This window comes from Ranitomeya imitator, chromosome 3 (assembly GCF_032444005.1).
Source record: "Ranitomeya imitator isolate aRanImi1 chromosome 3, aRanImi1.pri, whole genome shotgun sequence".
Classification (NCBI taxonomy): domain Eukaryota; kingdom Metazoa; phylum Chordata; class Amphibia; order Anura; family Dendrobatidae; genus Ranitomeya; species Ranitomeya imitator.
In genome coordinates, this window is record NC_091284.1 from 308,748,946 (window position 1) to 308,764,664 (window position 15,719).

Genomic DNA, 15,719 nt, shown 5'->3' on the forward strand with positions numbered 1-15,719 from the left:
GAACCCAGGACCCCAGCGCTGCAAGGCTGCATTAAACTAAATAGAGCATTATAATCTGCTATTTTCAGCAGTCCCATTGACAATGAATGGAGCGGAAGCAGAGCATGCACACTTCTGCTCCGTCCAAGACAGGGCCGTGGAACCCAGTTCTCAGGATTGGTGGGGGATAATGCAGTCAGTCCTCCAGCGTTCAGCAGGTTATCCCCCATCTTGAGGGTAGAATGGGATTTTAATAATTATCTTTAATAAAAAAAAAAAATCTGTTTAGGATTAGACATTGTATTTAATATTGAAATGTAGGTTTTTCTCCAAGAACAGTTTTGGCACAATGATCATTAATGTAATGTAATTCTTGATGTTTCTTGCCATGTATTCAATTTTCCCATTAGTTGGCTTTACGGTTTATTATGCCTATAACTGTGTCCTGTCTAGTCCTTTGCTAAAACCATTGCGCTGCAGTGAGCTATCATGTGTAAAAATCCATGGGAACAATAATGATGAATTAACAAAGTGAATAAAACAGCGCTTCTCCATAGGCTTGCATACCCTATAATTAGCCAACACTACATTAAGTTGCATATTGATTAAGCACACAAAGATAATGAACAGTATGGTGAGGTTTATCTCTAGTAACAATAGCTACCATGTGTAATTTGAAATTCTGTCCCCTTTGCAGCCCTCATAAATACTCAGAAAAGCACATTTGCTGTGGTTCACTGATTCTGCCTTTAAAAGATACTTGCCCGGAGGATGCATCATATGGAGGGAAATGGACCGAGCAGAGTGGTACGCAAGGCTCTTATCCAACACTAACTTAGTTGCATAGACACTCGGCTCTTTAATTCAGCACAGGGTGTTCATTTTCAGTTTGACAGTCAGCATTTATCATTAGATTCATACTTACATAGAGGAGTTTCACATCTTCGTAAGGCGTTTACTTCAAAATTAATTTACATAGCGATCATCAAACTGCGGGTCTTGTTAAGAACTCACCCACAGATAACATTCATTTTTGCCTACAATTAGGCGAGCTGTTTGGTGGTCACGGTGCGGTTAAAGGGAAGGTACCGCGTTTGTAGATCATTAATTAATCAATGTAATGTAGCATAACATGCTGTTATAACCCAGATTTGAATGAATGTAAAACAGATTCCGTGTGTTATATGAGTAGAAAGAAGGAACTGGGGGCTGACATCTTGGTTTTGCAGCAGTAGCACGTCACTATCAGTGTCAGATTACGGCACCCCATGGACATAGGAGATAATAGACCGGCTCGGACCCTATCTGTAACATTGCAGCAGCATTAGCAGTGAGCTGGGCACGCCTCTGTGGGCTGCACAACTCACTGCTGTAGGTGTGACTAGCTGCCATTTTATTAGAGCCCTGTGCTATCTGCCGAGCTCCACTAAAGGTACCTTCACACATAACGATATTGTTAACGATATCGTTGCTATTTGTGACGTAGCAACGATATCGTTAAGGAAATCGTTCTGTGTGACAGCGACCAACGATCAGGCCCCTGCTGGGAGATCGTTGGTCGCTGAATAAAGTCCAGAACTTTATTTCGTCGCTGGATCTCCCGTGGACATCGCTGGATCGGCGTGTGTGACACCGATCCAGCGATGTCTTCACTGGTAACCAGGGTAAACATCGGGTAACTAAGCGCAGGGCCGCGCTTAGTAACCCGATGTTTACCCTGGTTACCATGCTAAAAGTTAAAAAAAACAAACACTACATACTTACCTAACGCTGTCTGTCCTCCAGCGCTGTGCTCTGCACTCCTCCTGTACTGGCTGTGAGCCGGAAAGCAGAGCGGTGACGTCACCGCTCTGCTTTCCGGCTCCCAGCCAGTACAGGAGGAGAGCAGAGAAGCAGAGCGCAGCGCTGGAGGACAGACAGCTGTAGGTAAGTATCTAGTGGTTGTTTTTTTTTACTTTTAGGATGGTAACCAGGATAAACATCGGGTTACTAAGCGCGGCCCTGCGCTTAGTTACCCGATGTTTACCCTGGTTACCGGCATCGTTGGTCGCTGGAGAGCGGTCTGTGTGACAGCTCTCCAGCGACCAAACAGCGACGCTGCAGCGATCCGGATCGTTGTCGGTATCGCTGCAGCGTCGCTTAATGTGAAGGGGCCTTTACTCTCTATCACAGGAGAGAAGAAGCCCTCACTGCTCCTCTGTACTCCAAGCACTGCAGGTTCTGGGCAGACATCTTCTGCTCTCACACACTGCCCTGTGTGCTTCCCTCTGCTCTGTCTCCGCCTCCCCACTTGCACAGAGTCCCTGTGATCTCCGGTAAACTGCACTCTCCCCCTGTGTCGCTCTCCCTCTCTGTGCGGCGTGGGGGGGTCTCTGTGCGGCGTGGGGGGGGGGGGTCTCTGTGCGGCGTGGGGGGGGGGGGGGGCGGGCCCTGTGCGGCGTGGGGGGGTCTCTATGCGTGTGTACAAGTATCCGATGGGACTACAAGTCCCATCGGACGATGCCTGCTACAATGACAGTGATTGACACATTAGCCAATTATGGGACAGTAATAGTCCCATCATCCGGCTAATGTGTTGAATGAAAAAAAAAAATACTCCATACATACGTGCTACATACATGCATGCTACATACATGCATGCTACATACATGCTGCATACATGCTACATACATGCTACATACATGCTGCATACATGCTACATACATGCTGCATACATGCTGCATACATGCTACATACATGCTGCATACATGCTACATACATGCTGCATACATGCTACATACATGCTACATACATGCTGCATACATGCTGCATACATGCTACATACATGCTGCATACATGCTACATACATGCTACATACATGCTGCATACATGCTACATACATGCTGCATACATGCTGCATACATGCTACATACATGCTGCATACATGCTACATACATGCTGCATACATGCTACATACATGCTACATACATGCTGCATACATGCTGCATACATGCTACATACATGCTACATACATGCTGCATACATGCTACATACATGCTACATACATGCTACATACATGCTACATACATGCTACATACATGCTGCATACATGCTGCATACATGCTGCATACATGCTGCATACATGCTGCATACATGCTGCATACATGCTACATACATGCTGCATACATGCTGCATACATGCATGCATGCTACATACATGCTAATGCATCCTAATGCTGCTCCATGCACACCACATGTCTTCACTCTTCTTGGGTCCAGATGCTCCTGAGTCCACCATCTTCTGCTCCTCTGTAAACAAGCTGTGCCTCTGATGCAGTAACTGCTGGTGATAGCAGGTCACAGGGCAGTCACACACAAAATGGTGCTGCCTTGTGATGCTGCTCTTCATTCTTACTGTTGGGGCAGTAACTGCTGACATCACCATTTCCCTCCCCTTTTGGGTGGTCTAATATCCCTGGGGCAGAGCTGCTAAATCTAACTATAGCTGCTTGAGGTCTAAAACGGAAAATGCTCCCCCTAGTGGTAAATATGTATATTTGTAGAAAAATATATAATATTTTTCATATAGAAATGTTTGCAAACAGTGCAAACATTGCATTAATACATTTTAATTACCATTTTAAGCTTATTTTCACAAAAAAACAAAATACAAGAAAACTGGTGGCACCTTCCCTTTAAGAAACCACTGTACAGGTCACTGTACCACTTTATGATGTGCACACCTTCTGGGCGACATATATGCCTTACACACTGCATTAATGTTGGCTGACCTCAGTGTCACGACACTAGAAAATGTTGACCACATTTGGCAGATCCGAATATGTATGCTCATGGAGGAGTTTGGAGCAGCTGGCAACGGCAAATTGGGAATGTGGCATACATGCCAATCGCAGAAAAAGCCAAAACACCCTCTAACCATTTCTCCATACATATCGTACTTAGAATCGAATACAATGCTAAATAAAAATCTATGCACTGGAATAATGAATGCACAGACTGATGTATAACTTCAATCATTTATTTAATGCTACACAGGAAGGAAAGTGTTGGAAGAACTGTCTCTCCATGCAGCTTCATTTTTATTAAAGGATGAAAAAGGTGCATTTAAACTTCTTAAATAGAAAGAGCATTGGCAATGCAAGAGTTAACCCCGAGTACTGCAGGTGTTGTGTTATTCTGTAATAATTGAATTTTCTGCCTCTCTGCTGTTGCTTATAAACAACATCTCTGCTGTGCAGGAGAAGAACCAGTGTCCAGAACGGGGGGCAGCCAAGCGAGGAGACAGCAAGTGTCTAGATCTCCCATGAGCCCCTGCAAGAACAAATTACAACATCTCCCCCACCTGCCCCTCCCCCAGCCCCCTTCTTATTCAGAAAGCAATTACACTTACAAGGCAGTAGAGGGGCTAGTGAAGGGGTTGGCACTATGCATTACAGAAAGAGGCTCGGGCAGGGCAATGGATGTAAAAAGCCTGGCAATACCCACAGTAGCCATAAGAAGGAGCACGGAAATATTTCACTCTTGCTAAATGAACACTTAATGATTTATACATTACAAAATCTTTAAAAAACCATTCAACAAATGTATGCATTTTCTGTAGTGGAAAAAATAGTCTGCAAAAAATCTACATCAAAAGGTGTATGTTATACAAAAGCATGGAGATTTACATTTATTTACCTTAGCTCGGTTTAACTACTGCTTATATGCTCAGATGTCCGTATAAATCAGACCACAGTGCACGGACTGGCCGAACCCACTATGGCAGCTGCATAGAGGTCCATGAAGCGGTCATGCTCTGGTCAGGAGAGCCACCGGCTAGCCTGTACATGGTGGTCCGATTTATACGACCGTCTGACTGCGCCCTAAAACCAAGCATTGACATCTGTGCATGGTAAAGTCCAGCTATAGCAGAACACCGACACCAAAGCCCGAGGTCCATCATTCCACCTTTACAGCACACACAATTAAACAGTTTATCTTGGATATTCCTTCCGTGATTGTGTCCATCGCCACACCATCAAATCCGCTCCGGCTACGCGCTGCGATTCTGTGCGAACACGGGAGTCATTTTCCACAAACTGCACTGCACGGTCCCAGATTCTCTTTAAATGTTTCCTGCACATGTGGACAAGGTCAGGATCATGGAACAAAGCTGAACCATTGCAGTTGTACCAAACAAGGCATTCATTTCCTTTACATTAGCTGTCAGAAAACAGAAGTAGCAGCAAATTTCCTTTTGCCTTAACTTATTGCTATGCTGGTTGACTAGCAGTCGAAAGACATGGCTACTATTCCCCAAAAGCAGTGGCCACATGAGTCCAAACAGACTATGTGTGGAATTCCACTACAATGGTGCAGACCTGCATTACCAGACCACAAGATACAGTTGTGGCACTGCTGCAGGAAGAATGAGACATGTCAAGCGTGTGGTGTGAGAACTGTGGAAGCCATGACATGTCACCTACAAGCTGTGAAGGAGCACGTGGGCAGCACAGAGCAAGCCATGCCATTACACATTATGCACTGTCATGGCTTGATCAGCCTGGAATTTTACAGCTTGTATCGGAGTTGAAGATCACATAAAAAGCTCTGAAGTAGCAGGCTTGGAGCATAAAGAGAATCAAGGAGGCAGTGAAAAAAACAGCCATGACAGAGCAGACACAAACACACCAGACATGAAGCTTGGCTTCACCTAGATTTAACTAGAATAAAGTAAAGTGACATTTGAATATATATTCTATTTTCAGTTTTTGTAGATTTCATCATTTTATGTTATTAATATTACTAAGGGGGAAGAGATGTGTTGTGACCATCACCTATTGTGGTGTGATTCTCTGTTATCCATATAGAAGTGATATAATTCTGTCTGTGACACTTAGATGCTTATACAAAACTGAACTCTCCAAAATTGGAAGTGTGAGGCCACGTGTAGAGTTGAGCAAATATGTTCGGAATCGATCGCCGAATCTGAATTTCCCATATTTGTGCCATACTGGTACCCTATTCGTGCTGAATTTATGTTTAATGATCGGTTCCTAACATATTCATTCATTTCTATACCCATCGACTCTTATGACATTGAAATTATTAATAATTGGAGCCGAATTTTGAAAAATTCGCTCCACTCTAGGAAGGTTCACACGTTCAGTATTTTACATCAGTATTTGTAAGCCCAAACCAGGAGTGGGTGATAAATGTAGACGTGGTGCATATGTTTCTATTATACTATTCCTCTGATTGTTCCACTCCTGATGTTACATAATGATGTAAAATACTGAGCGTGTAAACGTGGCTTAAAGGGAAGGTGCCGCGTTTTAATATTGTAAAAAAAAAAAAAAAAAACTCTTTAATTCCTTATTTTCATAAGTTATTTTCAAGTGCATAGTATTTATTGTTTTTTTTTATTCATTTTTTTTTTCTGCCACTGGGCGCCGCCATTTTCATTTGCAGGACTGTAAGTGTAGCTGCACGACACTTACAGTCTTCACATACGGCTGCCCTGGGCATAGGACTCAGCAGTCGGCGTCCGACCCCATAGCTACCATTATAAGCTTCTCTGCTCTGATGTGGCCACGCCCCCTGGGCGGTCTCCACATCACAGCAGAGGCAGGAGATCGGCGCCATCTTGCTTTAGCCTACAGTGGAGTGTACCTGTGAGCTCCACTGTAGAGCCGTGCTGTTGGAGGAGCAGCTCCATCTGTCTCCCCTCACACTCAGCGGCCATTCCCTGTCCTCTGCTGCCTGTAATCTCTAGAATCGCTAGAGAGGGTGAAGTGCTGGGGTCTGATGTCCTCTTATCTGGAGCTGCAGAGAGGTAACAGAGGGGGAGGGGGAGAATCTCTGTGCTGCTCCGACCCTGTCTCACTATAGCTCCTCACAGGACATCAGACCCTGCATCTATCACTATACTGTGCAGAGCCATGTATCTAATCCTCTCCTGTGCTGACCTGTGTATCTAATCCTCTCCTGTGTGATACTGTCTGCTGAGCCGTGTATCTAATCCTCTCCTGTGTAATACTGTGTGCTGAGCCGTGTATCTAATCCTCTCCTGTGTGATACTGTCTGCTGAGCCGTGTATCTAATCCTCTCCTGTGTGATAGTGACTGCTGAGCCGTGTATCTAATCCTATACTGTGTGCTGAGCCGTGTATCTAATCCTCTCCTGTGTGATACTGTCTGCTGAGCCGTGTATCTAATCCTATACTGTGTGCCGAGCCGTGTATCTAATCATCTCCTGTGTGATACTGTCTGCTGAGCCGTGTATCTAATCCTCTCCTGTGTAATACTGTGTGCTGAGCCGTGTATCTAATCCTCTCCTGTGTGATAGTGACTGCTGAGCCGTGTATCTAATCCTCTCCTGTGTGATACTGTCTGCTGAGCCGTGTATCTAATCCTCTCCTGTGTGATAGTGACTGCTGAGCCGTGTATCTAATCCTATACTGTGTGCTGAGCCGTGTATCTAATCCTCTCCTGTGTGATACTGTCTGCTGAGCCGTGTATCTAATCCTATACTGTGTGCTGAGCCGTGTATCTAATCCTCTCCTGTGTGATACTGTCTGCTGAGCCGTGTATCTAATCCTATACTGTCTGCTGAGCCGTGTATCTAATCCTCTCCTGTGTGATACGGTCTGCTGAGCCGTGTATCTAATCCTATACTGTGTGCTGAGCCGTGTATCTAATCCTCTCCTGTGTGATACTATCTGGTGAAACGTGTATCTAATCCTCTCCTGTGTGATACTGTCTGGTGAACCGTGTATCTAATCCTATCCTGTGCTGACCTGTGTATCTAATCCTGTGGAATAGTGATTGTTGAGCCGTGTATCTAATCCTCTCCTGTGTGATACTGTCTGCTGAGCCGTGTATCTAATCCTATACTGTGTGCTGAGCCGTGTATCTAATCCTCTCCTGTGTGATACTGTCTGCTGAGCCGTGTATCTAATCCTATACTGTCTGCTGAGCCGTGTATCTAATCCTCTCCTGTGTGATACGGTCTGCTGAGCCGTGTATCTAATCCTATACTGTGTGCTGAGCCGTGTATCTAATCCTCTCCTGTGTGATACTATCTGGTGAACCGTGTATCTAATCCTCTCCTGTGTGATACTGTCTGGTGAACCGTGTATCTAATCCTATCCTGTGCTGACCTGTGTATCTAATCCTGTGGAATACTGATTGTTGAGCCGTGTATCTAATCCTCTCCTGTGTGATACTGTCTGCTGAGCCGTGTATCTAATCCTATACTGTGTGCTGAGCCGTGTATCTAATCCTCTCCTGTGTGATAGTGATTGCTGAGCCGTGTATCTAATCCTATACTGTCTGCTGAGCCGTGTATCTAATCATCTCCTGTGTGATACTGTCTGCTGAGCCGTGTATCTAATCCTATACTGTCTGCTGAGCCGTGTGTCTAATCCTCTCCTGTGTGATACTGTCTGCTGAGCCGTGTATCTAATCCTATACTGTGTGCTGAGCCGTGTATCTAATCCTCTCCTGTGTGATACTATCTGGTGAACCGTGTATCTAATCCTCTCCTGTGTGATACTGTCTGGTGAACCGTGTATCTAATCCTATCCTGTGCTGACCTGTGTATCTAATCCTGTGGAATACTGACTGTTGAGCCGTGTATCTAATCCTCTCCTGTGTGATACTGTCTGCTGAGCCGTGTATCTAATCCTATCCTGTGTGATACTGTCTGCTGAGCCGTGTATCTAATCCTATCCTGTGCTGACCTGTGTATCTAATCCTCCTGTGGAATACTGACTGCTGAGCCGTGTATCTAATCCTCTCCTGTGTGATACTGTCTGGTGAGCCGTGTATCTAATCCTCTCCTGTGTGATACTGTCTGCTGAGCCGTGTATCTAATCCTATCCTGTGTGATACTGTCTGCTGAGCCGTGTATCTAATCCTATCCTGTGCTGACCTGTGTATCTAATCCTCCTGTGGAATACTGACTGCTGAGCCGTGTATCTAATCCTCTCCTGTGTGATACTGTCTGGTGAGCCATGTATCTAATCCTATCCTGTGCTGACCTGTGTATCTAATCCTCCTGTGTGATACTGTCTGCTGAGCCGTGTATCTAATCCTCTCCTGTGTGATACTGTCTGCTGAGCCGTGTATCTAATCCTCTCCTGTGTGATACTGTCTGCTGAGCCGTGTATCTAATCCTCTCCTGTGTGATACTGTCTGGTGAACCGTGTATCTAATCCTATCCTGTGCTGACCTGTGTATCTAATCCTCCTGTGTGATACTGTCTGCTGAGCCGTGTATCTAATCCTCTCCTGTGTGATACTGTCTGGTGAACCGTGTATCTAATCCTATCCTGTGCTGACCTGTGTATCTAAGGCTATGTGCACACGTCCGGATTTTTAGCGTTTTTTTTTTTGCGGAATTTCGCCATAAAAACGCTATAAATCCACTAAAAAACGCTAACATTATGCATCCTATCATTTAGAATGCATTCCGCATTTTTTGTGCAGATGTTAGCGTTTTTTTCCGCAAAAAAAACGCATACCGCAAAAAATCCGGACATGCTCTATCTTTTTGCGGATTTCCTATCAAAAAGGACATTCCGGAAAATAAAAAAAAAACGCAAAAAATCCGCGCAAAAAACGCGCAAATTCCGGAAGAAATCCGCGCAAAAAAAGCACGCGGATTTCTGGCAGAATTCTCAGGATTATGTCAGGAAAAAATCCTGACGTGTGCACATAGCCTAATCCTGTGAAATACTGACTGCTGAGCCGTGTATCTAATCCTCTCCTGTGTGATACTGTCTGGTGAACTGTGTATCTAATCCACTTCTATGCACTCCTCTCCCCCCTGCATATCTTTCCCCATTGCACACGCAACTCAATGTGTACGATAACAGGAGCTGCGAGCGTCATGCTGTATTATGGCATTATGTGAGATCTATATGACGGTATTATGTGATCTGTATGGTGGTATTATGCTTGATCAGTATTGTGAGAATTATATGGTGGTATTGTGTGTGATCTATATGGCGGTATTATGTGAGAACACTGGCAGCATTATGTGTGATCTATATGGCGGTATTATGTGAGAACACTATGGCAGTATTGTGTGTGATCTATTTGGCGGTATGTGAGAACACTGGCGGTATTATGTGTGATCTATATGGTGGTATTATGTGAGAACTGTATGACAGTATTGTGTGATCTATTTGATAGCATTGTGTGTGATCTACATGGCGGTATTATGTGAGAACACTATGGCAGTATTATGTGTGATCTATATGGCGGTATGTGAGAACACTGGCGGTATTATGTGTGATCTATATGGCGGTATGTGAGAACACTGGCGGTATTATGTGTGATCTATATGGTGGTATTATGTGAGAACTGTATGACAGTATTGTGTGATCTATTTGATAGTATTGTGTGTGATCTATATGGCGGTATTATGTGAGAACACTATGGCAGTATTATGTGTGATCTATATGGCGGTATGTGAGAACACTGGCGGTATTATGTGTGATCTATATGGCGGTATGTGAGAACACTGGCGGTATTATGTGTGATCTATATGGTGGTATGTGAGAACTGTATGACAGTATTGTGTGATCTATTTGATAGTATTGTGTGTGATCTATATGGCGGTATTATGTGAGAACACTATGGCAGTATGTGTGATCTATATGGCGGTATGTGAGAACACTGGCGGTATTATGTGTGATCTATATGGCGGTATGTGAGAACACTGGCGGTATTATGTTTGATCTATATGGTGGTATTATGTGAGAACTGTATGACAGTATTGTGTGATCTATTTGATAGTATTATGTGTGATCTATATGGCGGTATTATGTGAGAACACTATGGCAGTATTATCTTCAGAAAGCGGACCCATTCTATGGTGGTTCTGGCTGAGCACCTGCACGCGGGTCTGGGGTAATAGAGGGGACAGCATGACCTCCAGTTAGGTGCAGTCAGGGGAAGGCTTGTGAGGCAGCTGAAGAGAGGGGTCTCATTTTTATCGTTACTATATGGCTACATTTCCTTCCCAGCGTCACCCCGTACTTCGCCTGTCACCTCGCTTTCACATATTGCCAGGACAGGATGGAGAAGACAGGATCTGAGGAGGGGATTGGGGTCTGCATGCAAAGTCTGGATCAGACCAGGCCATCAATCCGCAGAAATGTTTCCTGGATTTCTGTGGAGCAAACAAGCAGACTGCCCATCCATGTGTATAAAAGATAGCGCTCTATGTACAATCCCTGGCTGCTCCGCGCACCAAAAAAAGGGGGCCCCTATAGACCAGCACACTGCTCTCCTGAAATACTCTGTGCTGCTGTCACCCTGCTCTCTCCACCACATATCTCCCAGAATCCTTGCTGCCTGCCATCCTCGGTGACTGTCTACTTGTCAGTATAAGGCTGCTTTCACACTAGCGTCGGTACGAGCCTTTCGCAGTGCGTCGTACCGACGTATGCTGTGAAAGAAATGTCCGATGTGGGCAGCAGAAGCAGTCTTACGACGCTTCCGCTGCCCCATTGTTAGGTCTGGGCATGAGGGGGCGGAGTTTCGGCCGTGCATACGCGGTCGAAAATGGTGGACTCGACGCACAAACGTTACATGTAACTTTTTTTGTGGCGGTGGTCCACCAAAACATGACGCAACCGTCGCACGACAGTTGTGACGTGTGGCAATACGTCGCAATGCGTCGGTAATGTTAGTCTATGGGGAAAAAAACGCATCCTGCAGACAACTTTGCAGGATGCGTTTTTTCTCCTGAATGACGCATTGCAACGTACAGCCAACAACGCTAGTGTGAAAGTAGCCTAAGGCTGCCGTCCACTATCAGTATTTGGTCAGTATTTTACCTCAGTATTTGTAAGCCAAAACCAGGAGTGGGTGATAAATGCAGGAGTGGTGACATGTTTCTATTATACTTTTCCTCTAATTGTTCCACTCCTGGTTTTGGCTTACAAATACTGAGGTAAAATACTGACCAAATACTGATAGTGTGACGGCAGCCATACTCTGCAGTCACCAACAAAATGGCTGCTCACTGGGTCCCTGAATCTCATCCTCTCTAATCCCTTAGCAAACACCCAGAAGGGGAGGAGAGGAGACATCACACAAAAGTCAGCAGACTCCGCCCATAATTACTGCAGTGCTGTAATGTGAGCTATTTCTACACTAGGTTTTTCTGAAATTTCAGCAGCTGCTCCCCCTAGTGTTGAAAAGTGTAAATTCCAAAACTTTTCAAATTATTTTTCATATTTTACTAAATTATAAACAAATGATAATATTTTTTAAGAAAATGTAATCATTAATTCTTTACATTTTTACAATTTCTGAAAAAAATGTTTTTTTGATGGCACCTTCCCTTTAAGCCTATTATGGGCCTCAAAGGTCAGAGTGAAAACTGCTAGATTTCAGGACTTTTTTTTACATTCATAGTATGATGGGAAAATAAAAGATTGTAAAAAAGATTTTTAACATAAAAACTTGCAACAGTAATTATAGGATAAAACATTCCCTTTAAAGGGAACCTGTCACCCCCGATGTAACCTGAAAAGAGAGAAAAAGACGTTATATTATACTTACCCAGGGGCGGTTCCGCTGCTGGTCAGGTCGGATGGGCGTCTCCGGTCCGCTCCGGCGCCTCCTATTTTCTTTCCATGACGTCCTCTTCTGATCTTCAGCCACGGCTCCGGCGCAGGCGTACTTTGCTCTGCCCTCTTGAGGGCAGAGGATAGTACTGCAGTGCGCAGGCGCCGGAAAGGTCAGAGGCCCGGCGCCTGCGCACTGCAGTACTTTGTCTGCCCTCAACAGGGCAGAGCAAAGTACGCCTGCGCCGGAGCCGTGGCTGAAGATCAGAAGAGGACGTCATGGAAAGAAGATAGGAGGCGCCGCAGCGGACCGGAGACGCCCATCCGACCTGACCAGCAGCAGAACCGCCCCTGGGTAAGTATAATATAACGTCTTTTTCTCCCTTTTCAGGTTACATCGGGGGCTTATCTACAGCATTACAGAATGCTGCAGATAAGCCCCTGATGCCGGTGGGATTACCTCACCCGGGATTTTCGGGGTGACAGGTTCCCTTTAAGGTTGGAGATCTCTGGAGGGATTAATCCCGAATGCTGCTCACCTGTCTTTAGGCTCTATCAATGAATCTCTGACATGCGAGATTACCAGATACGGGTTCTGTTCTCTTTGCAATATCCAATCCATGTGGTGATGTTTCACAAAACCTTAAAAAGCAAAGTACACTTACGAGCTTTGCTACTTAATGGATATATCTACGCAGCCCAATTCCTTCCGTGCTCTTAAACACTGTTAGAATTGACTGTGGTTGGCTACAAGGGCTAGTGCATCTGTGTATATATACATATATATATATATATAGCATACCAATGATCTTATCCACCAACACAAACATTTGCTTCTCCTCTTCCTCCAAACTTTGCCAATGATATCTCAGAAAAATCAATATTAACCACAGAAGAAAGATACCTAGGAAAAGCAAAAGAGAAAAATATAATTACATCATTACATTAAATTGCCATCATCTTTTCAAGCTTACTTAAGAGTGTAAGAACAATGGAAAGTCAAGCTTCCTCTAAACAAAATTATTAGGACTTGCCATTTCCAACAAGTGAAAGGACATTTAATAGGAATAATATCCAATGTCACACAACCATATAGTTAGAAACTTAAAGTTATCAACACTTTAAATAGAAACTGACAGGCCTTTCCCTACTGAAAGCATTAATGCGGGGAAATAAAAATGTGACGTAACTACATAAACTATAAAGTGTTCAATGCGCAGTGCTGATCCCCAACATAAGCCAACCCCATGATAACAGCTTCTTCTCTGGAGTTTCACCTCTCCAGATTACTCCTTTAATCAATTCAGGGCCTCATGACCGCTGCAACCAATCATCGGCTGCTGTTGTAAAAATAGTATTGACTTGGTCCTAAGCACTGTTGAGAAATGCAGTTCCTTTGCCCAGTGGAATCACAATCTATTACCAAGTTTTATTCACATATATGAAACTAAGACCAATTTCAATGGACGCAAATTAACTTCACCAAGGCATCAATGCCAACCACTGAGCCACCTTACTATCCTGGGATTTTTACCTTTTCACAAATCGCCATATAATTAATACATAGTCAGCTGTTTATGGATGTATTGCACTGTTTTTATACCCTGAGATCTGGTTTCTCGGAGCTCCAGCGCCACCAGTAGCAGAAAGCAAATCCGTCATGAAACCACATGCAGTTTTTGCTGCACTATTTGGTCGCATGCCATCACTTTTTGAAAAACTTGTGGCGTTTTATTATTTTCTTTTTACATGTTTTTTTTTTTCAAACCATCTGCCAGATTAAGTTTTAAGGTGTCACTTAGTAATAGAATAATAAGTAAATGCCACAAAGAGGGGGACGAGATAAAGATTCCCTTACTCCTTTCCTTCACATTACAATCCATTCACCTAAAATTAAATTCTATGAACCAAGCCTAAAACACAAGCTCCTAACTGCATGCAAGAGCCTTTTGTTGTCTTTTCTTTTACATAACTGAGGCTGCATTACAATAATAAATTAACTTCTCTGTACAGCGGAACCCTTGCTTCCAGGAGAATTGAGTCATATGTATAAAATGGAGCACAAGCAGTATCACAGTACCAGACTCCATGTACAGGTAAGGGTTAACAAATAAAGTATAGTTACTTTACCTAGAAGAGCCAAGAAGAGATTAGATATTGCCGTGTAAAGCGCATTTCTCAGTCGGCAAACACTTCCAAGCCTTGGACGAGAAGATTCAACACAAAAGACGTCTGCCCTCACGGTGACGAGTTCTTCCGTGTCTTCAGCCTTTGCCCTAACAGAAGATAAGGCGTTTATCCACTTATGACATACATGCTATTTGATATGCCCATGTCATTTAGCAAAGGACTCCTTTATGCAGTAGAAATTTGGATTTATGCTTTAATAAAGGAGAACACCCAATATTGGCTCAGTGGATAGCACTGCAGCCCTGCAGCGCTGGAGTCCTGGGCTCTAATCCCACAAAGGACAACATCTGCAAGGAGTTTGTATGTTCTCCCCGTGTTTGCGTGGGTTTCCTCCGGGGTCTCCAGTTTCCTCCCACACCCCAAACACATACCGATAGGGAATTTAGATTGCGAGCCCTTGGAAAACAAAAAAATTTGCAGCAAATAAAACCTCTGGAACATTGTGGCAGATTTATTTTTTTTAAATGGCTTACTGGGAGTAGCAGGAACAAAATAACAATAACTGGCCACTGTTCATTTTGTGATAGATCCCTTTTAAATCCCCAGCATGCTCCATTTTGTGGAGAAACTGAGGAAGATTTAATTGAGCTTTTCAACCTTACAATTGCAAAGGGCTACATCCACTTGTGCGCAACGTGTATTTTTAAAATCAATTTCTCCACAACAAATCCAGTGAGTATTAAAGAAGACAAATCAGCTGTGTATGGAGGTCTCCTTAATCAGTCAGAAAAAAAGTCCAATATCAATGCATGTTCCGCTGGTCTTCTGACAGTGCCTTATTATTCCATCCTCCCATGAAAAACAGACGTTCATCTGAACTGGGCATGCATGTGGTCAAGAGAGAACGCTGACAGCTATACACTACTCAAAAAAGTTAGGGATATTTGGCTTTTGAGCAAAATTCAGGATGAACCTAAAATGCACTCTAGTCTTTGCAGGTGAACTTACTGTGACCGTTTCTAAACTTTTGAATGGAATGCAAATGTT

General features: G+C 44.0%; 1 protein-coding gene across 2 annotated transcripts in view; it reads right to left on the bottom strand.

Annotated features, from left to right (window-relative positions):
• Positions 1 to 3,980: 3,980 nt before the first annotated feature.
• Positions 3,981 to 15,719, bottom strand: part of LEMD2 (LEM domain nuclear envelope protein 2) — an 87,639-nt gene continuing 75,900 nt past the window's right edge. For both annotated transcript variants that reach the window (XM_069756597.1, XM_069756596.1), the window contains 4 exons: positions 14,673 to 14,818; positions 13,345 to 13,446; positions 13,082 to 13,184; positions 3,981 to 5,093 (listed from right to left, as the gene is read on the bottom strand). In XM_069756597.1, coding sequence (XP_069612698.1) covers positions 4,952 to 5,093; positions 13,082 to 13,184; positions 13,345 to 13,446; positions 14,673 to 14,818 — 493 coding nt within the window. In that variant the 3' untranslated portion in view covers positions 3,981 to 4,951. The remainder of the gene's footprint in view (positions 5,094 to 13,081; positions 13,185 to 13,344; positions 13,447 to 14,672; positions 14,819 to 15,719) is intronic.